The sequence below is a fragment of the Pseudorasbora parva genome, chromosome 7 (assembly GCF_024679245.1).
Source record: "Pseudorasbora parva isolate DD20220531a chromosome 7, ASM2467924v1, whole genome shotgun sequence".
Lineage (NCBI taxonomy): Eukaryota > Metazoa > Chordata > Actinopteri > Cypriniformes > Gobionidae > Pseudorasbora > Pseudorasbora parva.
Genome location: NC_090178.1, coordinates 44,117,387 through 44,141,838, shown reverse-complemented (window position 1 = coordinate 44,141,838; position 24,452 = coordinate 44,117,387). Strand labels below are relative to the sequence as shown.

Below are 24,452 nucleotides of genomic sequence, written 5' to 3'. Positions count from 1 at the left end.
GACCCACACAGACCACAGGATGAGCGCCCCCTGCTGGCCTCACTAACACCTCTACCAGCAGCTACCTGGGTTTCCCAGTTGGTCTCCCATCCAGGTACTGACCAGGGTCAGCCCTGCTTAGCTTCAGTGGGAAACCAGTCTTGGACTACAGGGTGATATGGCTGCTGTATACGTAAAAATGTATCGTATCAGCATTTCGTTTTGAAGGCTCCAACGTTTTAAAGCCTGAAACCTGTATTTTTTTAAACTGGATCCCAGAGTGGATAAATCTGAAACAGACACTTGCGTTGTCGTGTGTATAACCAATCGGTATATTTGTGAAACGGTGAGGTCATCACACCACATCCCCCATTGTTAAAGGGATGCGGCTAATGGGCATGTGCACATCAATATTGCGTCATTTAATTACTGTATTTGCAATATTGTAAGAGTAGGTTTAGGGCTGGGGTAGGTGTAAATTAAACAATCTGATAAGTAGCAAATGTATTTATTATTTTATTGTGAGATTTTTATCTCACTTCCTCCCATTGTTTCGTTTTTAGTGTTTTAAAAGTGCCACACACTGGTCTGGCATATATACATCGTTTTAATGTAGTATACAAAAAAAGATTGGATAGGGAAAGCTCTGGCTTTGTCTGGATGGGGCTTTAAATCTGTGCTCCAAAGCATTCAGGATTAACAACAGTTTAAGTTGGAAATGTCATTTTCAGGTCGATGCTCAAAAAGAAGGAACATGAAATGAATGGATCATAACCATTCCATAAACATAATTTAGTTTCATAAAATCCCCTAAAAAACAAAATATTAAATGAAAAACATTAATAATGATGGTATAAACAAATGTGTCATTTGACCAACACAGGAGCAGCACCAGAGGGTTTACACAAAACCCTAAACCTTTACAGCTTCAGTGCATTCAAATCTTTGACAAAATAAGAAGAGACACTAAACTGAGCTCTTTCCATGCATGGAGTATAAATAGGAATAATACTTATATGGTACTTTTCAAGAGGCTGAATAACCTTTGTTGAAAAAAATAGCTTCCAGATAATCTGTGCTTCATGAAAGAAGGTTATTCGGCTTGTATGATATGTAAATTACAATTTTTGTTTTTTATTTGGGGTAAACTATCCCATAAGGCTGAAATAACTTTGCAAACATGTGCGTTCACATCGTACCTTGCAAACGGTCTCTGTGTCCCAAGGCAGAATGGTCTGAAGGTCAATGAGCTCACAGGAGACACCCAGCTTTTCTTGTGCCATGGCAGCCACTTCCCTCATCACATGTACCTGCAACCCAAAGGTCAAAGGTTAACTCGCAATTAAAGACTACATTCTGACATTCGGCTCTCTTGCTCGCTGCTGTTTCCGAGCCTCTCCAGTCAGTCCTTGGTGTCTGAACTAATTTAATTTCATAGCAACAAAATTATAGTGAATATACTACCATTCAAAAGTTTGTGGTCAGAAAGATTTACAGTTTTTGTAAGAAGTCTCTTCTGCTCACCAAGGCTGCATTTAATTGATAAAAATACAGTAAACACAGTAATATTGCTAAATATATTTCCATTATTTTTTAAAGTAATTTATTCCTGTGATCAAAGCTGAATTTTCAGTGTCACATGATCCTTCAGAAATTATAAAATGCTGATTTAATGCTCAAGAAACATTTCTGATTATTATCGATGTTGAAAACATTTTTTGTGGAAATCATGATAGATCATTTTTGAGGGATTCTTTGATGAATAGAAAGTTCAAAAGAAAGACGTTTATTTCAAACAGAAATATTTTGTAACATTACTAATATCTTTACTCTCACTTTTGATCAATTTAATGCATCCTTGGTGAATTTCTTTCTGACCCCAATCCATAGTAATCCATATCATACATATTTAATTAATCTCCCAGTAGTTTGTGCTGCTCTTGTTTTCTCTCTGCGCTGTCATAAAGTACATCAGTCATTCATCAGGATAAGCCCGTGGAGTGTCTGAGCTGAGCTTCAGGACACCCAGAGAGCTTTTGAAATCATAATCTGATGGTGAAAACAGGGTGAGTGCAAGCTCTTACAAATGTACCTGTGTTCCCCAGGCCACAAGTGTGAGATCACTGCCCTCCTGCAGGACCTCAGCCTGGGATAGAGGGATGTAATAGGCTTCTGTGGGCACCTGCTCCACTGCAAAACAAAACGACAGATTATTACACATCATAAAAGAAATGTCACATTCACCCTGTACACCCTGACATATGAAATAAGAATGTATTTATTTTTTTAATTGATCAGTTTATGAACCAGAACGAAATATATAAGAAAAATATTAATTTAAAAAAAGTTTGCATGAGTGTTTTTTTTTGTTTAAGATCGTATTCAATTCATCAGGCTTTATGGTTCATATAGTATGATACAGCGAGAATATTAAGATTATACTAGAGGAGGAAAAACAAGTTTTACTCAGAGGCCCAAACTGAGCAAAAATGTATCAAATTTGGTGCAGATGCTGATATTATTTTTGACCAAAAGAAAGATGAAATTCTGATATTTATAATGTAAATCAATAATATTTGTATTACAATAGAGCAGACTGCTTGCATAATCAAGTAAACCTGAGTAAATTCAGTCCAGTAAAGCAAAATTGAAAAAAAAAACTAAGTGACGTCATTTCGAACAAAACCAGGCCAAAACAAACTTTTTGGAGTTCAAAACAGCCTGCCAAAGCAATATTTCCAGAAAAGTTTGTTCCAGCTGGTAGACACCTTTGTACTATCATTAGTCTGCGGCGATGAAGTAATAGGCAGGTGAGTGCTGAGGCTATGCCTTCTTTCATGTAGAAATCCTCTCCACAAAGTTGGAAGCATGGAATTGTCCAAAATGTCTTGGTATGGAGAAGCATTAAGAGTTTTGCATACCAAGGCCAAGCCCAACCCCTTAAAAACAACCTCACACCATAATCCCCCCTCCATCAAACTTTATACTTGGCACAATGCAATCAGGCAATTACCGTTCTCCTGGCAACCACCAAACCCAGACTCGTCTATTGAATTGCCAGACAGAGAAGAGTGATTAATCACTCCAGAGAACACGTCTCCACTGCTCTAGAGCCCAGTAGTGGCATGCTTTACCCCACTGCATCTGACACTTTGCATTGCCCTTGGTGATATAAGGCGTGGATGAGCTGCCCGGCCATGGAAACCCATTCCATGAAGCTCTCTACGCACTGTTCTTGAGCTAATCTGAAGGCCATATGAAGTTTGGAGGTCTGTAGCTATTGACTCTGCAGAAAGTTGGCAACTTCTGCGCACTGTGCACCTCAGCATGCGCCGACCCCTCACTGTGATTTTACGTGGCCTTTCACTTCGTGCCTGAGTTGCTGTTGTTCCCAATTGCTTCCACTTTGTTATAACACCACTAACAGTTGATTGGGGAATATTTAGTAGTGAGGAAATTTCACAAATAAACTTATTGCAAAGCTGGCAATCTATCACTGTACACCGCTTGAGTTCACTGAGCTCCTGAGAGCGACCCATTCTTTCACAAATGTTTGTAGAAATGTCTGCATGCCTAGGTGCTTGATTTTATACCCCTCTGGCCATGGAAGTGATTGGAACCGCTGAAATCAATGATTTGAAGGGTGTCCCAATACTTTTGACGATATAGTGCATTTAGATATTCATCTCGCTGCTCTCAGCAGTGTGGATGGCATTGGATGTTTTCTAACAGTATATCACTGGTAACATATTTACCCTGTCCCCTAAAGCGAAGAAAGAAAAAATAACTAACTTCGCTGTGAGTATATCAGGCCCTTAAGTGTTCATTTTATAATATTACTAAAAATATAAAAGTTATTCTCATAAATTCAGTTAAAATCAGAAAAGATTTCAAAGCAAAAAGACACGCAAACCATGAGATGAAGGTGGACGTTTACACAATTATACCAAAAGCCTTTTTATTTGATAAAAAAAAAAAAGATTGGCTCTGTAGATCATTTAGAGGCCATAGAAATGTATCAAAGGCCATAGAAATGTATCAAACATGACAGCTGGCTTTATAGGGTTAAGATTAAAATCCATAAACTGTGGAGGAAACGGTTATATTGTTCAATTCCTGTAGAAAAAAGTGGGGAATAAATTCTGAAGACATACCTTGAAGGACATGTAACAAAATGGTTGAATGATGTTTGGTGACAAGCGAGCTGAAACCCTTTCATTCAGATCATAACTACTCGTCCAATATTCTCTAGACGGCAACAGCTGGCCAAAGAAGTATATTGGCGAGAAAGGGGCTTTTGAGTATTTAGATGAATGGGCAGAGGGGCAAGAGATAATGAGAGGGTGATGGGATCGGATCATACTTACGGTATTGTAAAAAGTAAGAAATAAAACCTGATCATTTTTTGGTGTTGGATAGATGTGCAAGTTGGCATCAGGGTAAGTTTTGCACAGATGGAAGAAAACAAGATAAGAAGCTAGCTATCGTCTCACCTGACAGCATGAGTACAGAAAGAACTTTTCACAGCTGTCATATCTGACGGGGTCTTTTTTTTAAGTCTAAATGCTGAATTATCTTTATGGTAAAATTATGTTTAATTAGAGCCATTTTCCTCATCCCAGTTTATATGCTCATTGCAGTCATTGTCTTTGCTGCCTTCTGGGAAATCGTGCTGCTTTGACAATGAGGTTTAAAGTAATGTTGTTGAAAATGTGGTTGGTTATGGCTGTTCTTTTGCTCAGAATTAGAAACAGAGGCTTATGAAAAATTCCATATGATCTTTTCTGTACCAGCATGTCTCTATTTTCCGCTCGTACTTAAAAACGTTCTTCTTGAAAAACAGGAAGAGCTAAGACGGAGAGCGTTTAATGTTTCACATGCATTTTGGAAGTATCCCAGTTCTGTTATTATTAAACGTGGAATACTTTTAAAAGTACTTTTTTGGCAATGCAAAAGTTGCTTCAACAGCAGTTGGGTTCATGTTGTCACAGCAGTGTTGTGGTTAGTGTTTTACTGAGTCTCACAGGTTAATAAAAAACATTGTGTTCTTTAAACTGGCTCTAAACACTGAAGTAATGCTTAGCAGCTATACGCACAGCACGCTGCTCCAGTTACTTCTGTACTGTAGTTTGCCTGCAGCACATCTGATAATAGTAACCTCAGGATAACAAAAACCAGAACCGCAATAAAACGTTTTTTTTTTTCATACTGATCAAGGACAAAAAAATAAAGATGTGGCGATTGGGTTGACTGAAAGGTCTCTTTAAACATTACTATGCTCAATTTCCAGAACTTGTAGAATTACTATTCAGCCTTTGATACAACCCTGCAAAGCAGATCACATCCCAGCAATAAGAATACAAGATTGGCATCATTATTACACACTAAATGTTCGCTATTCTTTTTTTCGGACACAAAGCCCAACAATCACTGGATTAAAACTTTTAGTACGAAAGGCTAAATTTGTCCAGTTTAAAGATGACAATAATGAGTATCATCATTTCCTAGTTGTTGACTATACCTAAAATTTTAAAGCATGAAAAGCCTTGGTTGATTTTTTTTATTATTATTTAAAACTGGAGAGAAATTATGTGATATAATGAATTTATTGAATTATAACAGTAAACTGAGGGTGCCAAATACCTGTTGTGATCTCTTGTATTAGCGCAAAAAAGATTCTTGGACAGGAGAGTTTAAGATACAAAAATTATATCTAGCCTAAATACATGCAATGAAGATTTTTGAAAAATGCTGTTGAAAAATGGGCCGAGCACCAAAACACACTTGTAGCCAATCAGCTGTAAGGGGCGTGTCCACTCATGATGGGGGAGTAGCCCTCTGATGGCTACTTCCAGCAGGATAATGCACCATGTCACAAAGATCAAATCTTTTCAAATTGGTTTCTTGAACATGACAATGAGTTCACTGTACTAAAATGGCCCCCACAGTCACCAGATCTCAACCCAATAGAGCATCTTTGGGATGTGGTGGAACGGGAGCTTTGTGCCCTGGATGTGCATCCCACAAATCTCCATCAACTGCAAGATGCTATCCAATCAATATGGACCAACATTTCTAAAGAATGCTTTCAGCACCTTGTTGAATCAATGCCAAGTAGAATTAAGGCAGTTGTGAAGGCGAAAGTGGGTTCAACGCAGTATTAGTATGGTGTTCCTGATAGTCCTTTAGGTGTGTGTGTGTGTGTGTGTGTGTGTGTGTGTGTGTGTGTGTGTGTGTGTGTATGTATATATATGTGTGTGTGTGTGTGTGTATGTGTGTATATATATATATATATATATATATATATATAAATAAAAGGGCTTGCACCGACTAGTTGACTAATCGTCTAGTCGCCTTTAATGCTTTGTCGTGACGTTTTAAAGCAGCACTTGGCTACTTTTGCTCTCGGGGTCCCCCTACAGTTTGGAAAAATAATGTCCTCAACTACTGTCGTAAGCTCTGTCATCCTACAACAGGGGATGCCATCACGCGTGCATTTGTTGACATGACAACCCTGATAGCCCTGAACTAGTGATGCGCGGGTCGTCTCATAACCCGCGGACCCCGTATGTCTATTTAATGGTCGCGGGTGCGGGGCGGGTTGTAAAAATATATACAGTGGTGCGGTGCGGGCCAAATAACTTCATAAAAGCGTCCCGCGGGTTGGTGCAGCACTAACAGTTCCACTGAACACTGCAGGAGGAGTTCACACGCAGGTGTTCTTCTGGCGGCGCGTGTGAAATGTCTTCATCTCAGGTACAGTCAGTGGCATACATTTCAGCATGTCATATGAATATAATTTCATGGGTTTTATTTTTTTCAAACGCCAAAGAATCGCGATGCTCACGTTTACAAGCCAGCGTCATTATAGTAGTCTATTGGTTACCGTTTTACAGAATCTATATGATACTTCAGTTCAATGTTTGAGTGGAAGGTAATCACCATAACAAGCCTGACAGCATCGGTCGGGCACGCCTCCTTCAGCTCACGCCAACGAGCAAACGCTGGTCACATGTTGATCCTCGTCCTGCCTTTAATCCCATCACTTTTTCGTTTCCTCTTATTGCTTTCCTCCAACAAAACCGTTTTCTTTCTTATTTGTCTGTGCTGCTTCGGACATGACTATATTATCCGATGAACAAAGTTGGGCTCGCACCTCCGAATGTAAGGAAGTGTGGGTGTTGGTGGAAGTGACGTATATGCCGTAAAGCAGTCGAATTTTGTAGTTCTTTTTGTTCTCGGGTTACTACCCGAAACCCAAAGTTTAAAAGTATGATTAAAAACGATACAGACCCCATCAGGCTATAGCAGACGTGTCATTCAACCTATTGTAAGGCGATGTATCATCACAAGAGTCTTGAAAATATATTATAAAGGTTGAAAAGTTACCTGGTGCTGCTTTAAGCTTGACGGTGACTAGTCGCTGGCCTATAGAGGGCGCAACAGGATAAACAATTTCCTGACACGCAGGCTCTGTTTTCAACAGAGTTAAACAGAGTTGCTCTCCACAAGACCTGTTTGATTATACCATCTGGATGATCAGAATTGTTCGGGATGCTCAAAATTGATCGGGAGAATGCACGCTTATTGTACACGTAAGTTAATCATTGCGCTAAACTAATGCGTGCTGCATTACAACACACACACACATAGCCGGTCGCGCATCACACAGAGATCACGCGCACCTCATAAGAAACCATTCAGTAGCGCAGAAATGTATTATCAAAACTGTTCCGTTATTTATCAATAAAATAGCTTAGAAACTGAAAAGTTCTAGCATATATTTCTTGATAACTAAAACCCACAGCTTCCCTATCAGTAGAGAGAGACGCTGTCAGGTAGAATTAATTCACATGCAATCACTCACTAATGCATTCATATACATGTAATCTTTATTGTGCTACTTTTTCTGTATCATATTCAGAACGAGCAGAAATCTGTGAGAAATATAAAGACCATAAGACAAAAGAACTGATACAGAAGCTGTTATGTAGGACCACTAACCTTATGAGCAGTGCTGTCATATGCCATAGCTGTCCTATATATATATAAAATTACAATGTAAAGTTACTATGGCTAAAGTAAGCTGCATGTAAGACTACAAGGTGTATGCTCTGGTGCAAAGAACAAATGAATTTACGTTCTACTGACAGTGACACTAATGTTTATTCACAGCCTGTTTCTTGATTCCAACACAAGTAAGATTCTTACAGCCAAGAAAGAGAAAAAAATTATGCTTTGCAGCACACTTGATTTAAATATTTATTAAAAAGACTGATCGCTATTGATCGCATTGATGGCCTGACTGCTGGAGCGGTTCAGGCTGAGCTCACTGATTTGTGGTTAGAAGGTTTTACCCCAGGGTTCAAGTGATTGATGAAGTCTAAACTGCATCACTAATGGTCCAGATTCTTTTGAGTGGTAGGTTGTTGGATGCCTGATGTGTATTTCCAGCTGACACACACTCTATCATTTAAAAACACTGCTGGCTTTAATGGTAAAACCACTCTTTAATAAAAAATTCAGAGATGGAGAAAGATGCATGTTTATGCTAAAAACATGAAAGATACTTCATACGCATATCACATTTCCAAAGTTATCTGATGTGTAGCAGAATTGCATACTTGTAGTGTAGACAACATTGTTGACTATAATGGGTGTTTTTTGATACAATGCTAAAAATCTCAAAACACAACTTGACAGATTCTAGGGTTTGACTATTTGACAAAGCACCTTAGCAACCACAAAGCAACACCCTAGCAACCACACACAACACCCTAGTACTGCAAAGGTTTAACTCCACATGGGTGATTTACAAAGCACTAACATGTACTTCAGAAAATGCTATCTAATTGTACACAGACTGTGATTGAACTTCTAAATACCATGTTATAAATAAAAACCATATTTAAGGCCAACTAAACTAGCATGAGTTATAATTTATGACATTAAATTCAGTGTTAGCAATAATGACCAATTCAAAAAAGACAAGGTGGAAATTGGAAAATTGCACATTACCATCAAGTAAACGTAGGCTATAATGTTTTTTAAATCACGGTTATTACAAACTGAATGGCTGAATGATTTATTCCCATCCTGCAAGAATAACTGCATTAAAAAAAAAGAGAGAAAAGCACCACTTAAGCACACATTAAAACCAAATAATGTTAAAGCGCCAAAGATCCTAAAACCCAATGTTCTCCAATGTTCAGTCAGGAAATTAAAGTCATTAAACAAAATTCTTGAGAGACGCATAAGTCAGATCTGCAAGTAAACATGAAAACGGACAGAGAGCAGATCTAAATCGACCCATCGGGAGATATGCACTCTCGTGGCAAACCACACTTGCATTGGCTTCCTTAAAACTGCATCCTTTTCAACTCTCTATTTCATTATTTAACTATTTCTTTAGATATGAGCAATGTGTAATTTAGAGCCACACTTACTTGTGCTTTAAACTGCACCAAATATTCTCCTCCTAACCAATGGCTTAAAGTGCGGCTGGTTAGTTTTGGCTGTGGTTAGGTTAACCCCAGATGTAAGATGCTATAACTACTTTATTATGTGGGAGGAACGACTGATATTCATTCAAAAGTAACACTGTATTTCAACAAAATGTTTTCATATGTAATTTATAAAAACAAACATGTAATTGTATTATAACAGATGTGTTCTGGAGGTTCTTTGACATAACAGATCAGGATTGTCAGTGAAGACTTGAGAAGTTTTCTTGTGGTTTCTTCAGGCAATTAGTGTTTTAAACGGGTCATGAATTGCATTGTTTTATTGTTTTATAATGTTTCTTGGGTTGCACTCTTATAATGTTAGATTGATTTTTACATTTAGATAGCAGGCCTTTTTCCATCCCTGATTTTAACCCCTTTGATTTGAATGCTCTGCCTGAAGGGATGTTAGCCTGACAAGCCAGACCCACATCAAGATGTTTGGTCTGGAAACTCACCATTGACAGGGCTCAATCTGAGGGGCGGGATAAACGGTTGTCTTTCAAACTCCCTCTGCACGCGATAGGATAGCGCTACAACCAACCAGAGCAACGAAGGTGAAACAGAGCTCGCTGACAGATTAAACATTCGCCGTATCCGGTCGGCTAAACTATGAACACATCTTCCCTTTTTAAGAATGACTTCAGTGCCTTTTTTGTCCTTTTCTCAGAGAAAAGCTTAACTCCAAGTCTTCCAGAATTGCGGTCAGAGCTGATTCGAAAGACCGCCGTTCGACCGCAGTTTCTGTGTTTACTAGAAGCACGCAAACGCAACTCGGCCGTCTTCATTATGGCCCCGCCCGCCGACTCTATACATGATGTGATTGGGCCGTCCAGATTTTGAGGAACACAGCTCAGAAGGGTATTGAGAGTTCTTAGACAACACTAGCGGGCAGATTAAATTTGCTGCCGCTAGGGTGCGTCTAGATTTCTAGGCTAAAGGGATGTGTCTTCTGTGAGACTTCAGTGTAAAAAAAACCACTACACGTTGAGCGCATGACTGCAGTGATCTCCTCGGCCCAACTCGATTTCTGTAGACTAACGAATGCATGAAAGCATTTGTTAGTCTACAGAAATAGAGTTGCAACAGTAACTAACAGTGCAAACATAATGCAAATAAAAGATTCGTTGATTGTAACGGGCGTTTTAGCACGAGTACAGATCTCAGTCCCTGATAAACTGCCACTGTTTGATTGACAGCTCCAGCCATAGTAAAGGAAACATTAATTGATCGCTTTCTATATACAATTTAATCACAGTTTAACCCTTGTGCATCATTCAAATTCACTCCCCTTTTATCATCCTCATGGATGAAAACATCCACTAAATTAAACTGCTGTAAAAAATGTATCAGATATTTTCCATAATGGGTCCTGCACACTGTGCGATTTTTCAAAATCCTTTGCGAATATCCCTTGTCAGACTGTACGAACATGATCCCCGTGTCACACTGTAAGATCGCAGTTGACATTAATGTCAGACTGCACGATAGTGAAGGCGCGCTAAAAACGGACGCGCGCAAGAAAACTCATCAGGAGTTTTATATCATCAATGAATGACGCGTTCAGTGACAGTGAGCTGCATTACACACGGGACTGAAATGCTGGCTACAAATACATTTCTAGCACTCGTTTTGGTCATAGTTTGTCTTGAAAAAAAGAGATATTTGACTGTTGTCGTAGGAGAAGTCACACTGCAGGATTCTGTGCCAAATCTTCTGACACTGCCAGAATTTCGTCTGAGGTAAAATTTGATCGCAGCGCTCATTAATCGGCGGCCGGTGAACATGTCAAACTAACGACCAAAGGCGTCAGTTTTTAGCCTAGGATCTGAGGAATCTCTTAGGATTTCCAAAATTTGTCTCAGACGGCCAAATCGTGGCCAAAATCGCACAGTGTGCACCCGGCTTAAATCAACATCAGTCCTGACTAATTACTATATACCAAAACTAAATGTAAAAAAACAAACAGGATTTTAACTCTTTAATTGCCAATTTCATAAATGATGTCACTGATTTGGGGAAAAACGCACACAAAATTACTTATTTTCAATATAAAATGTGATTGTGGTCTGGATTTTTTCCACTTTTATCACATTCTTGGACATGTCAAAGATTAGAAACAACATTGGCTTTGTTGTGATGTTAGTTTTTGTGCAGCATCAGATTTTAATTTTTTCTCCCTCATTTACTCCTCGTGGCTGTTTTTGCCCCATTGATTTCTATTATCAAGTTCAAGTTCAAGAGTTTTATTTGTCACATACACAGTTATACAGAATACAACCAGCAGTGAAATGTAAACAGGTCCGCTCCATGGACAGCAAATAACAATTAACAAAAAAGCACAATAAATTATAAAATAGGAATAGGATAAAATAGGAATAGGATAAGGTGCTATATATATACATATGTAGAATTATGAATAAATCAAGTAAAAGAAATAAGAGATGTGGAATAAAATAAGTGAGATAAAGTAAACTGGAGACTATAAAAATAAATACGTGGATAACAGAAGAATACCACTAATTTTTAATAGCAAAGCCATGACCCCATATACTCATTCATTTTAGATTGTTGATGGTTTTCCCTGTTGGGAAGAGGTCAAATTTGTAATTTTTTCAGTTGATAACCAGGTGGCACCACTCATGCATGACAAGGCCTTGGTAACATAGGCCTACCTGGTGTTAAACCATATCTAGCTACCAAGCGATTAACATGCCGTTAAGGATTGCAAAATATTGTGCAGTGCCTGGGCTTGACAGTAATGCAACATGCAAGTAATTGTGTAAATGGTAATGCCTGATCTGAAATGTAATGATTCATGTACAGTCAGATGTTTTTTGTCTGTGTGTCAGTAAACCAAACTAGTGACTAAACGTCAACTTGTGTTGTTTCTCTTAGGATGGAAATAATCTTATTTAACTGTGATTAAATTCTATAAAGAAAGCAAGCATTAAAAGAAAGCTCCCTTCGCAAACATTGGAGCAGCACGGGCTGAAGCTGTCAATCAAACAGCGAGAGTTTATCAGTGACTCCCGTTTCATTCAACTAATCTCTTAACTATACATCACGTTTGCACTGTTAGTGAAGATGAAAGCATTCCTTAGTGTACAGAAATGTCTAATTAGTTGCAATGACCAGATCCCTGCTTGCTTGCATGCGTGATCGTCTACATTGATCATTATTGCAACCTTTCATGCCACAATCTGAATATAATGCTATAGATCCAAATATAATGCCATATATCTAAATGCAATGCAATACTTTTAACGATTAGTTAACCATGAGATATAATAGTAAAAACACGCTAAAAGAGAGAGTAATACTTAGCTATTTCAAATGGAAAGACGTTCACAGCAGTGGACGTCTATACTGAAGTCTAACAGCAGCCAATCACAGCAGTGGGCGCTTACACTGAACTGTCACACCAGACACACCACTAAAAACAGAGCGTTCAGAGCGGAGGCTACAATCAGGGTAGGAAAAATGCCTTTTATTTCTAAATTATGACAATTTTTGATGTAAAAAGCACTCCAGGAAACATCATAAAACAATAAAACAACACAGTTCATGACCCTTTTAATTGTGCACCGTTTAACCAACAGATTATTTTCTTCCTACTAAGAGAAACAATGTGCAGTTGGTTTGATTTACTGACACAGAACGAATGACTGTACATGAATTATTCCATATCAGAAATCACAGATCAGGCATTAGAATTAACACGGTTACTTACATGTTGTCGCATTACTGTTGAGTCCTTTTCGTAAAAGTCTGTTTGCAAAGCTTGTGCCGAAACTGTGACTGATTTACCAAAGAATCTGCTGCAGTGAAATTATCAACTGAGACATTTACATTGTTGAAAATATTGAATCACATTCCTAGCATTAGGATCCTATGGAAAGTAAATACTAAAATCGCACCTCTCCTCGTCATCACACGCCAGTGGTCAGGGCCAAAGTTGCAATCATGAAATAGGCATTGATATTCAGTGAAAGTAGATCATCTTTCACCTTAGACTCCACAATGAGTCGTTCGCTGGGCTTTGTTACAATAAAAGTTTTTTTTAATCTAAAGTAATGTCTTGTGAATGTCATGATCCTAAAATGATTGAAGTCGCAATGTAGCGACATATCTTTTCTTCCATATTGTGACGTACATCCAAAAGCAACAGATCATCAAAAAGGACGAGACTTGGTTCTATGCATTCGGTTGTTGATTGGATGTTTAGATGTGGACGCAGCACTCAAAAGTGAACGCAGATTTATGTGAGCTTGTAGGGGCGAGGTTTAAGAGCACTGACTGACTGGAAAAGTCCTGCATAAGTCAAGGGAGTGAAGTCTGATGTTTTACTGGAAGAACCAGTAATGACATTTGATTAAACAATCACTAGGTCAAAGAAAAAGAAAAAAACCTGCACGGATGAAAATCATTTACAATAAGATCTACATCTTAACATGCATTTAGAAAATAAATTGGGCAAATTTATTCTCCACATTCCTTTTGTCTCCCTTGAGTGAACTGTATAATCAATCTGCGCTAAAGCATTGGACTGAAATGGAGCCATACCTGAGAGAAACGTGTACAGTGCAAAGCAATGAGAAAGAAACAAGAAACTGCATGTCTTCACTCAACAGCTGCAAAGCATTGACCATTCAAGATCCCCAGCGAATTCTTTGAAATATGGAAACAATCAGCAGACCACACTGATATATGAACAGGTAAGATGGGAGCTGAAACAGTCATTTACAAGATCAGAAGTCTAGAAGTCAATTCCACTGACTTGACTGCACAGGCAATGTATTTTTGACTTTAATTGTTTTTTCTGGTTAATATCTATTGCAGCTCATTCTTCACTTTCCTGTCTGACAGGTTTGTAGCTATTTCTATATTATTTCACGTCTCAATTTTTTGTTTTAAGTTTGCATTAGTGGATGAAGCATATGGGGTTTAAATAGTGAGCAGGGTCTGCAATGGCAAATATTAACTAATGATTAACTTTTGCCTCAAACTACTAATTACTGCTAATTAATAATTGGTAACAGGTTATAGACCCAGGAACGGACATGACTACGAGTAAGAACACGGCACATGAGACAAACACAGCAGCAACAGGACACACACTTCAAATGTGCACCCGTGGCTGGGAAAAAATAACATCATACAGGGGGTTAAGGACCCACCAAGGAAAGAGAGGGTGCTTGAGAGAGCAGGGACAAGGGCCTCGAATTGACCAGTACTTCCTACGAAGCAACCAGTCAAATCAGTCGATTGAAGCACAGCAACTGGACAAAAACCAATCAGTGTTTCAGAGCATCAGCACCCCTGTCACTGAGGAGGGTAATACAAGCAAAGGAACGCAGGTGGAGGAACCCACCCAACTACAGCGAAAAATATATATAATTAGATTTAGAAGTTAAAGGTCCCGTTCTTCACGTGTTTTCGAAGCTTTGATTATGTTTACAGTGTGCAATATAACATGAGTTCATGTTTCGCGTGTAAAAAAACACAGTATTTTTCACACAATTGACTTATCTTTACAGCGCTGTTTCCTCTGTCCTAAAAACAGCCTGATGATTTCCTTGTTCTATGAAGTCCCTCCTTCAGAAACACGTAACGAGTTCTGATTGGGCCAGCGCTTCCCGTGTTGTGATTGGACAGCAGCTTAGCGCACTTTGCCCGGAAAGGTCCCGCCTCTTACCATAACGGGGAGATGCAAGCGCTGAACGCGCGCTCTTCTCCACGTGGGAGAGCAACAAGACCACACACCTATTTTGCGTGTTCTTGTGGGCGGAGGGTTAGTCAACAAACGGTTCTAGTGACGTCATTCCTGAAGGAAGTGCAGGGGTGTAGTCCAAACCGGCCGTTCGCTGTAGGCTTTCAAAGGGAACTTCTGTTAAATAAAATATCTCGCTTGGCATTGAACTTTGAGCTTTATAATTTTACGGGTATTATTTATGCTCTAACAGCAACATTACTCACTAACTAAAGTTTGAAAGATGGAATTGCGAAGAACGGGACCTTTAATGCAAAAACTGCCTTATGTGAAGCATATGAGTGTCCTAAAAATAAAGAACTGAATTTGGGCTAATAGTTGGGCTCTGTTGTTACCCTTATTATTATAGTAATGTGTAAGTAAGGGATTCCTATATAGTTTACTGATGAATTTAAGGACATACAATTTCTTCAGTAAACCACTGTTGAATTAAATAAATAAAAAGCACTTTTGTAAAACGTCTGTACCGAATCTGTACCAAACCGTGACTTCAAAACCGAGGTACGTATCGAAACGTCAGTTTTATGTACCGTTACACCCCTATCGCCTACCCCTAATTGTGCCTGATCAAACAAACAACATGTCTAGAATATATCATCGCTGTCGGGCGGAAACCTTGTATTTCTAAAACCTATTCTTTTTAGTAAATGGATGTAACTATATTTTTTAAATAATTAAAACTGTGGTCAAAGTTAATATTGTAGCTTTATATATGGTTGCACTGGCATGTGTCTTTATACTATTATTTTTCTCATTTAAAAAAAAAAAAACACTTATTGGCTCATTAGCGTTTTTTTCTATTTTGAATGAATTTTTAGTTAATCAAATTTATACCACTAAAATAATAGCCTTTCTTGTTCTGCCCTATCTATAATATGCTGCTGCCTCATTAAAAAATGCACTATACATTTAAAAAAAATGTAATTTCTTAGTATATAGGCCCTATTTCTATAAATATATTTAATTGTTTTTCATGAATATATTTTGTGTAACATTACACTCGTGATTTTGTAACTCTTGCTGCTAAATTATTCACTAATCTAATTTATTCACCATCTATAGTAGTAGGCTATTTTTGTCGTAGATTGTGATGTATATTTTTTTATTTGTTGTTTTTCTTTATAATGAAGTCTGTATTTAGTTGATTGTGTTTAACTCACAAAAGAGTGATTTTCAATTCAACACACTGAGGTTTAGAAATTCTACATAGCATTTTTAAACAAAACTGCATAGTTATCGGATCGGTTTAGTATCGGTATAGACCGATACTCAATTTTTTTTATATCGTAACGGTTCGGGAAAAATAGTATCGGTGCATCCCTAGCACGCACACGCAGAGCGGACAGAGAGTGCAGGTCGGAAAATATGTCCCGTCAACCACCTGAAAAGCAGACAAAAATCCCTGTGTTTTCAAACACTCCCAGGGTGGTGAGGATGGCAACACTCACTCTCAAGGAATTAGACTACGACCAAAATGGTCGCAAATGCACACATTTTTTGATAATGTGTGAAGTAAAATTTCACACAACCGTATTGGTGCGAGTGCATGCTTTCGTGCTTTGGCTGGTGTGAGCCAGACGCTCAGCGCTTGAGGACAACTATTCAGTGTTTTTAACCCCATACTCTAAGGTTTATTTTACATTCACCCATTTAAATACACAAGTAAAATCAAAACAACCGTTTTTTGCAGATATCAAGCTTTTAGTAACGTCAATCTTTACATCAATGCAAAACCAGGATATATAATTCAAGAGAACAATTTATCAACATGCAACGTGTGTGTACATGTGTCAGTATTAGGCAGCAAAAAAACAACAACAACATTACAATGTTGTACCAGGGTTAATTAAACAAATGTAACCCCCATACACTGATTTGCACTCTCTTCACAAGCATGCAACCGCAGTTAACCTCCTTAACTACAACAAGCAAGCTATTCCACAGTTCACAAGACACAGGTTACCAAAATACAATTTCCCCCAAAGAAACAACAGCAATGTAAATCACATTCTTTAGAGGGTGTTTCACAAAGAAAAAAATGGTTTTCATTTCAAGTTCATAAACAAATTTTTCAAAAAGTTTTTTTTTTTTTTTTTCAAAAAGTTCAAGTCCCTGTTCGGGCGCCACTTCTGTAACGGTGGCAAGCCCACAACCAACTTAAATAAACAGTTTAGCTTAACGAAACAGTTCGGGCGCCAGACAAGCTTAATCTTGTCAAGATACAAAAATCGGGTTGTGGGCTTGCCACCGTTACAGTCTTTAAAAACAAGGGTGCGACCAAATTGTAAGTCAGTGTGACCAACTGAGTGACACCCCCACCCAAAGCTGTAAACCTAGGGGAAACACTGAATACATAAAACATTAGCCTTATTTATATAGTGTTTCTTGAGTTAAGAAAACAGTACTTATTCAGTCAACCAGTTATTTATTTATCCTTGCATGACAAACGAGCATAAACGGTCTAAAACGTGTGTGGCACTTCTCTCACGATAGAGGTGGAGTTATGAGGTTTGACTGACAATTTGAGGATCTAATGAGGATATGAGAGTTATGAGGTACAGTCACAAACTCGTTATAATACTTATCAAGGGTTAAATATTGGGACAAACAACAGATAGATGTAATGGGTGACCAACAGTGATGACTAATAAAAAAATAAAACTCTTACCTGCTGCTCTGTACAGGATTTTAGGCTCAAAGAAGATGCAGGGGTTCTTATCTTCAATGCAGGACAGAAGAAGACCCTTGGCTTGGACCGGGCTTCTCGGCACAACAATCTAACAGAGAGAGAATAATATTTGTTTTATAAAAGGGAAAACAGATACACAAATAATTTGTATATTAATAAGAGCACACAATACTCAAAAGGCATCGCTGCATCTCCCCACCGGGCTCATTTAAAAAATGCCTCTAGATGAACAAAAAGTGACTCTATCAAAAGCCAGGAAAAAGCATTTTACATGTTCTCTGCAGAAACACCAATATTTAAACTGAATAGACCATTACGGATGAAGACTCCATATAATATTTGTGAGAATCAAACTGTGAAGAGTGAAGAGCAGTGGTGAGGTTAAATCAGCTCTGACTCTGTATGTCAGCTCATTAAATGTCAAGTTTGTTGTCCTCAGACCGATGCAGACGATGCTGGTGCTGGACACTTCATAGGGAGTCCAGCATCGATCTGCTTTGAATGAGATTCAAACTCCAACTTCCTGAGTGAGCGTGAGAAATACGTGTTGCAGTGCGAGTGAGATGAGTAAAGAGCATTGCTGTATAATCCGTCTCAGACTGGTGAGTTTATTATTATTTTTAGCACATCTACTCATTTGGACACACGTATACTCCACTCGTTTTTAAAGTAACCCTTTAGTGAACAAAGTCCTTCATAGCCTATACCTATCTATGTGCTTTAGCACTTGGAAACTTCTTAAACTTTGAAGCATGAGACCCGACCACAGTGTTATTTTAGTATTATTATACACTATTTTTAATATTTTGAATTAGATTTTATTTTTATATTTTCATTTTCAATTTATTTTTAGTGTGTTTTAGTCATTTTAATAATTTAATTCCGTTTTTCTTTTAATTATTAACATTTTATTTTATTTTATTTTTACTTCAGCTTAAACATTTACGTGAATTGCCAAGGCAAAATTTCAAATGTAATAATTTGTTATCTAATATTTATTTGATTTCAACATTAATCGTTTTAGTTAAAGGCACAGTAAGCAAGTTTCTCCGCTAGAGGTCGCTTATTCAAAAGGCGTAGCTTGATGCCGCCATGAATGAGCGTGGAATCATGGGAGTTGTCATCTTCACCTCCAGTGTCGATGGAAAGAAATCCGATGGGACTGAGCTAATGTATTAAAAGTTATATTTAACGTTACTGGGGTGAGAAGCAGGGCAGGCAGAGAGGTTGGTGCATTTTACCTTGCTGTTGTTATTATGCATATATACCACACACGCTCACTGCCACTCTTTTCACTTTGTTTTTATGCTTATTTTATGATCAAAGTTACGTTTAATGTCTGCCTCCTCCTTCCCTGAACATCTACAGATCTCTAAACATCTATAGATTTAAAAAATAATATCTAAAAACCACTAGGACAGTATTATATAAGTTGTTGACTTGTGTACTTACATTATCCCAGATGTTTCCAAGAATGTTGAAATTTATAGAAATAAGAGATTTTAACCAGGATACGGACTGTGTCCGTGCATTGCCAATAAATGCCATCATACCCACGTTACCCTTAATTTCCATATTATTTAGTAGAAAGAAACCATGGAAACACCAAACATACTATAAAATATTATTAAACAGGAGAACTGTTTGGATACCTTTATAGACCGAAAACAAATTATTGTACAGTAATACAGCATTTTCTCCGTCATACAATGTATTATCAAATTCATTGCATGCCATTTAGCAACATAAGTTACCCAAAATTTATTAATATGATATTCTAATATTAATCTAGCTCACTGCAGTGTGAACAAGTGTCTTATAGCAGCCGTGGAGCAAACGCACAGATTAACGTTATAATGTGATCAACAGCGCTACATAACCCCACATACGCAGGAAGAAGCAGAAGCGGCGACTGTGGCATAATAAAAGCTGTCGCTCTCGTCTCTTATTAGCAATCGCTCCACAACTTTCGGTCCTGCTCTGTTTCATACTACAGTAACGTTAATAATCTCATCCATGAACATAATTTCTGCCCGAGTCCTGTCCTGATTCTTTCCTATCGGGTGTGAGGTGAAGACAACAATCTCCAAGATTCAGTGCTCAATCTCGAGGCGTGATCAAGCTACGCCTCTGTTTTGAATAGGCAACCTATAGCGGCGGAAAACTACATATTGTGCCTTAAAATTCACGTTATTTATTTAATTGTAATGAAATAGTAATTGCTGAATTACTATCCATACAGGTCACTTTATCTGATGAATTAAAATTGTGTGGTAATGCAGCGTAGCTTCACTTGGCCAAAACAATCATACTAAAAATACATTTGAGTGTGTTGAATGTTATGTTAAAGGGGTGGGTGATGAATTGAGAAATCAACTTTCCCTTGAGCTTTTGATAAATAAAAGGTCATGGTATTAAACACTATCCTGTAAGTTTCAGAGATGAAAACTTCCTTTTTAGACAAAGAAAAGCTTTTATAGACACCAGGCCCAGAAAACGATTGTGAGCGATTCTTACGTCACTGTGCAACGAAACACTGCCTCTATAGAATGTGTAATTCAGTAGCCCCACCCACCGACTCGGAGCTGATCGGTCGATCACGTTGCCAGCAGCAATAAACATGTGGGAGAAGATATTGAGGAAGAACACAGTCGCTGCATGAGCTTCCTTCAGATCATAATATTAGGAATGTGTGATACTTCATTTATTTTTAATGAAGTTCCAGCTCACGTGGGGAAGATCGTTTGTGTGTTCGCTTCATTTCACTGCTGAATCGTTTGTAAACAAGCCTCAAGTGCTGGATTTGAAGACGCAAGTTGCAACAAACTTATGTTAGTAAAACATCTTTTTTATATGTAATAGTACTAGTCCCGGGGCTGTAACAGACCAAAACGTACGTTGGCAGAAATCATTCTTGTTCTGGGCGTGCACGTGTGTGTGTGTGTGTGTGGTTCGCGCTTATAATATCGACCGATCGTCGGGTGCGGGCCATGTAATACAGTCGCGGGTGGATGAGAAATAAATCATTGTGTTTGTCATAGATATGACAGCGGAGCAGTAGCTCATAAAATATGCAAATCTTATCCAATCCTAGCCGTGGGCGTTTACTTCCAAGTCTCCAGTGCATCACGCCCATCAAAACCCAGAGTTCAGGAGAGAGCCTCAAACTTTTAAGGCTTTTTTTTTAACAAAAAGCCTATTACTTATTAGTTATGATGTTTTTGAATGTAAAAACCACGCGAACGTCATTAGTTGACCTCAGACAACAGTATAAAAAAAGAAAAAAGCCAGTACATGACACCTTTAACGTTACTCAGTGGCTGCTATGAGACACCTGTTGCACTGCAGTAAGATAGATTGATATTAGAACATCATATTGAAGCTGCAGTCCGTAAGATTTGCCTGTGTCACCATTTCCGTTTGAAACCTGCAATTGCAGTTATTTGCAGAGTTTATATCTGTACATGAGCTATGCGTCGGAGCGGAATAATCTAATGTTTTGAGGAGTGTGTGGATCAGGTGTGGACACTGTACTTAAGAATCACAGATATTCACAGAGTATAACCTGAGTAAGAAATTTCACTGGAAAATGTCTGCCACTTTTGAGAACAAAACATTACAAATAAATTGCGCTAACAACGGTGATTAAATCTAACAAATCGCTAAAATAACATCAAACATCAAATTATTAATATTATTGTTATACTTTCTGCTCAAATTGTTAATGTTAACAGCATTATCATTGCGTGACTGTGTATTTATTGTGTATTAGCTTCACCTGTAGATTTCAATTTCCATACAGTCTAATTACTCCAGCTGCTGTGAGAAAATGCTGTAAATGATCCGCCACCCGCAGCATCTTCACGTATGCACTAGGCGACTGCACTACAACGACTAGCCGGACTCTTTCTTTATTTATACAGACGTGGCCTAATGACACAAACAAGCTTGAATTTCCCACAGAAATCCACTAGTACCACTCTAATTAAAATACATTATTAAAAGCTTACCGTTGTGAATGGGGCTACCCTAAGGAGATCGCTTTTGAACACTGGCTTGTGTACTTGCTCAAAAAATTTATTTTGAATTATTTTAACGAAAAGTAGCTTCGGACTGCAGCTTTAATAAAAGCTGGATGACTTATGTTGCTAAATGAAATGCAATTAATTTTAAAATATATTGTATTATTATGTAAATTCAAAATTCAAATGATGTTTTACTGTACTATAAAAATAAAAATGTGCTATACTACAAAGTCTATCTGTGATCTGCACAGTGCTTTTAAAAAGTCATGATGCATCAAAGCCCCCGGCAACTTCTAGGCCAAAAAGCTGTGCTTGAACATACCGAAGACTACAGCTTGCTTGAGCGCCTGTGTATAAGGAAACAACTGTGTATATATCTACAGGTATCAATGGTCTATATTTGTCTACAACTGAAAACTGAAACTAGGAATGCAGATATATAAACCGTAAAAAAAAGGAGTGCTTGCTTACCATTTTGTATTTCAATCACGCTGTTCATTTTCATTCCATGTGGCCAGGGCTGGACTGGTAATTGGGCATACCGGGCATTTGCCTGGTGGGCCGACGCACTTTGGGGCCAATAGTGTAGTGTTTAAAAAAAAAAAAAAAAATAATAATAATAATAATAATAATATTATTATATATATATATATATATATTTTTTTTTTTATTTATTTATTTATTTTTTTGTGCCACTGACAACATGCAGCGACAGCGACTCATTGGTTTGTCTTCTGAATTGACAATCCGCCGCGAGAGAGACTTCCCCTCCATATTAGGTGCTTTTTCCTATTTATTTATTAGTATTTGAGCTCATGGAAATGCAAAGGTGAATATCCGCACAGCGCAGCCGCTGATGAACGTACGCTGCGTTTAAATGCTGCTCTATACGGCACTTTGACTTATTTTGTTTTATACAATCGTGTGATTAAGGGAACATTACAGTTCTGTGGTGAATCAGCTGAAAACAGCCACGAGCATGTAGCCTATTCATGACGAGGTAAAGTGGAAAACGGCAATACACACAAACGTTTCACTTTAGCAGAACCACAACTTACTCTGCAGCTAACAGCGAAGAAATATGGTGTTTTGGAAGAAACATTTATTAAAAATGTTGCTATATTACATAAAATAATATTGCAGAATATAAATCACTTTTATAGAGGCTGTTTTCGTATTTCCTACTGGTGTTTACATTTTTTTTACTTACAAATATAATAGTTTATTATATATGTTTTATATAGTTTTAGAAACCATATAGCCATATAATGAGGAGCAAGGTTTGTACAGTCTATGTTTTTTACCCTGTGACTACTATGATCTTACATTTAAATGAAACTGGCCTACAGTTAAACTACAGTCTATAAAACAGCTTTAAGTCTGGATCCCATGAATTAAGGACAAAGCTTTTTTTTCCTCTTTAAAAGTTTTTAAATGTGGCTCATTTTGTTATGAAAATATTCACGTGTTGGAATGCTTAGATAAGATTATGTAAAATTAGAAAAGCTTCGGGACTTCAGAGCTAACCAACGGCCCTGATGCCGATATAACATGCTGAATTGGGTGAACTGCCGCCCACAAGTAGATCGCACCGCAAAAACTAGCTAACAGTAGGCCTGTCACGATAACAAATTTTGAAAACTGCAACGGATAATTGTGTTTTAGGTGCATATTAGGGGCAGCATGGTTCACAAAACCCACGGTTCGGTTCGTATCACGGTTTTCCGTTCTGTACGGTACTTTTTTTCTTTTTCTTTTTCCAGAAATGTACTTTAGCATATGATATATTAATTATCCACAATTTAGGATACAGTATTAAAAAAAATGGTTATATCATAGCCTAATCATACACAAACTGAACTTGACCATCTCTGAGGAAAGTGATATTTTGATACAGCAAGAGAGAAGACATTGATGACATGCTTTTCATTTATTTGGCAAAATGAGAATGTGTATTGCTATCTCTACAGGAACTTATGCGCCTTTTTAGCACACAAAGATTGAACTGAAGAATTAACTTGCGTTTATCAAACTTCAGTTTAGCTTTAAGCCTCGTTTATACAAGATGCGTCCGCTCGAGCGCGAGGATGCACGCGGCAAAAATGCCGTCGACGCGGAGTGCGCGAGACCCCGTTTCGCTTGGCGTTGTGCACATCAAATTTCGTAACTTTGCCTGTGGCTCCACAACCGAAGAGCCACGAGTTCCAGACGAATCTGCTGGCCGAGAATGACATCTCATCACGCCGCACCCGGTCTGCACGTAGAGTATAAACACCTCCCCAAACGGACGAGGCGCGCACAGTCAACGAGAGAGACGAGGAAAACAAAAAAGCATGCAAATGGCAATTATCGCGGCCAGAAAAATTATCGAGCGATTATTTGATTTATCGACTATCACGACAGGCCTAGCTGAGAGATGCTTACCGACGGACGACTGCTGGCTTGGTGTGGCCCTAATAGAACCCATTTACTGATTGAGATTT

The 24,452-nt window shown here is 38.1% G+C and overlaps 1 protein-coding gene across 1 annotated transcript in view; it reads right to left on the bottom strand.

Moving 5' to 3' along the window:
- bckdhb (branched chain keto acid dehydrogenase E1 subunit beta) overlaps positions 1–24,452 on the bottom strand; it is a 111,275-nt gene that overhangs the window by 70,739 nt on the left and 16,084 nt on the right. The window contains exons 6-8 of the mRNA XM_067449327.1: positions 17,924–18,032; positions 2,072–2,169; positions 1,179–1,289 (exon numbers count right to left, since the gene is read on the bottom strand). Of these exons, the coding sequence (XP_067305428.1) occupies positions 1,179–1,289; positions 2,072–2,169; positions 17,924–18,032 (318 nt within the window). The remainder of the gene's footprint in view (positions 1–1,178; positions 1,290–2,071; positions 2,170–17,923; positions 18,033–24,452) is intronic.